At 44.0% G+C, this 2,500-nt stretch overlaps 1 protein-coding gene across 1 annotated transcript in view; it reads left to right on the top strand.

Moving 5' to 3' along the window:
- Positions 1–2,500, top strand: part of LOC134463598 (cilia- and flagella-associated protein 44) — a 50,852-nt gene that overhangs the window by 5,520 nt on the left and 42,832 nt on the right. Inside the window, exons 7-8 of the mRNA XM_063216775.1 lie at positions 1,694–1,808; positions 2,452–2,500. The exon at positions 2,452–2,500 is cut by the window's right edge and continues 116 nt beyond it. Of these exons, the coding sequence (XP_063072845.1) occupies positions 1,694–1,808; positions 2,452–2,500 (164 nt within the window). The remainder of the gene's footprint in view (positions 1–1,693; positions 1,809–2,451) is intronic.

The raw sequence follows: 2,500 nt of genomic DNA, 5'->3' as shown, positions 1-2,500 counted from the left end.
ATATAAAAAATCCTGTCCTGTCGATAAATGCGAACAAAAAAACCACGAAACCGAGACTAGGCCTAGGCGTTGTTATAAGACCCAATATGAAACCAATCCATCGAGGGACTGCCCATTGCGCTTCCAAATCCAGTGGGCGCATCATTTCTGCCGGGGACTAAATAGAAATGCAGTTACTAAAATGAAAACCATGCACCTGAAAATACTTGAAATGTATTTTTATGAAGCATAGATCACCATTGTGCATTAGGCCTACAGACAACGAGCAAACAGGAACTCATTTTTTAAAAGCAACAAACGCGTGCGCTCAGTAGCCTATTCAGTCTGGCTTGCAAAATAGACCACAGGACGAATTTGAACACGGAGTTCATATCACAAATAGGGTGTCACGATATCACTGACAGACGTTGAATCGATAGGTTTGAGTCCGACAAGTCGTGCCCTTGTCTTACTGGGCGCACTCTTTCAATTTCGGACTGCGTCTTTGACAGCCAGATGGTGGCTGCCGCGGGAGCGAAGAAAATGTCCACAACTTCGCTGAATAAATAGGCCTATCCTTTGAACTGTGTACAGCAATTGCAGATGATTAGCTTATTGGATAGCCTATTTTGTGAAGGTTAACTTGTCATTAACAAGGGAATGTGATCTGATTTCAATCCCAGAACATTCTTTGTGTCTTCAAATTTCCACCTGTCAACAGCAGATCTAGACTTCTCCCACCTAGACCAGCGCGACACTTGTCTGTTTGCGAGCAGTAAACTTGGCTGATAACTTCAACTTTAGGGCTACAGTAGGCCTATGCAAGGCTAGACAGCGGGTTAACCAACCAGGCCCCTACTGTTGCGTTAATAATGTTTGAGATTCTTCAGCGCAGGATATCAGAAATAAACAAGACAGCGCAGATGGCTATTAGTTTTTTTTTTTTTTAAATATAGTCACAATCGCGTTATTACGCATCATATGCAATATGCGTATTATTTCATGAAACCTCAAATCGGAAGCAATAGCCTGTACCCAGCACTTTCAACCCTTTCTCAGATTAATGGCAGCCTAATTGTCCCAAGCGATTTTGAAATCAAACTGAAGCCCATGCACGGAAGACTCGCATTGGATAGGGAATGACACAGCAAGGCGCACAAATAACAACGTGGGATTTATGATGCGTCCTTTTCAGATTAATTGTGGACATTGGGTGAACTATTTGGCTGTCAACTTTAGACATAGGCTACAGGGTTGGATTCCAGGTCAAAAACAGCTGTGCTGCTGACGTAATATTAGTAATAGAATGCTTGATGAAACGCTCCATGCTGCGTCGTCGAGATTTCAGAATGTGAAGGGTCTAACATTCTGCACTTCCACGCGTTTCAAACAGGCGGCGTAGGGTGCATGTACACAATGATAAAAAATAATGGACATGAAAACAAGTGATCATTCAAAATTAACTCCACTAACCACAGTAAAGCAAAATATTAACAATGAAAGTTATTCTAAATAGCATAATAGGGCACCTTTAATAATGTGAGGAGGTGTGTGTATGGAGAGCAAGGAGGGGGGTAGAGAGGTGGAGGGAGCAGGTTCTAGAAGATAGCAATGACGTGTGTGTGTGTGTGTGTGTGTGTGTGTGTGTGTGTGTGTGTGTGTGTGTGTGTGTGTGTGTGTGTGTGTGTGTGTGTGTGTGTGTGTGTGTGTGTAGGTTCTGGAAGATTGCCAACACCTTCACAGGTCTGAAGCTACAGGGGGAGCTGGGACGCTTCGGGAGGACGGCTCTTACCGACATCGAGGGATACGTAGAACTACCAGATGGCAAGGTACACACACATGCACGCACACACAAACACACACACACACACACACACACACACACACACACACACACACACACACACACACACACACACACACACACACACACACACACACACACACACACACACACACATTTTAACTACTTTATTTATTTGTTAGGGCATATATGTTATAGACACAACAATGCTAATCCAATGTGGGTCTCAAAGTAACAGTTGTTTTAGGGATACAAACAACACCTCCTTCTTCAATTATAACGGCTATTAATGATGGAGGATATTGAACAATATTTGGCTATTTGCTGTGCCTTTGCTTCCATGAAGCCAACCATCCTTAGACCCCTAGTGACAAGTCTATGTACAAGTCCCAGGCTTCCAAACATACGCGCTAGCTAGGTATTGACATTTAAAGCCAAGGCCAACGAAGACAGCATTCAACTTCCAGAATATAAACTTCACTATTATTCTCATCAATAATTGTAATATCTGGGCTGGTGGCATTCAACTGAGACACACACACATACGCACACACACACATAGCACTTACCGGCATACAGTAGAAGGATAGGTAGAGCTACCAGACCGCAAGGTACACACACGCACGCACACACACACACACCCTAACCCTGTGGTCGTACCTGTTCAGGTGTTGTCTGGTTCGGAGTGGGGCAACATGCTGCTGTGGGACGGCGGCC

The sequence above is a fragment of the Engraulis encrasicolus genome, chromosome 15 (genome assembly GCF_034702125.1).
Source record: "Engraulis encrasicolus isolate BLACKSEA-1 chromosome 15, IST_EnEncr_1.0, whole genome shotgun sequence".
Lineage (NCBI taxonomy): Eukaryota > Metazoa > Chordata > Actinopteri > Clupeiformes > Engraulidae > Engraulis > Engraulis encrasicolus.
The sequence above is the reverse complement of the archived record's forward strand: the minus strand, read 5'-3'. Positions and strand labels throughout refer to the sequence as shown.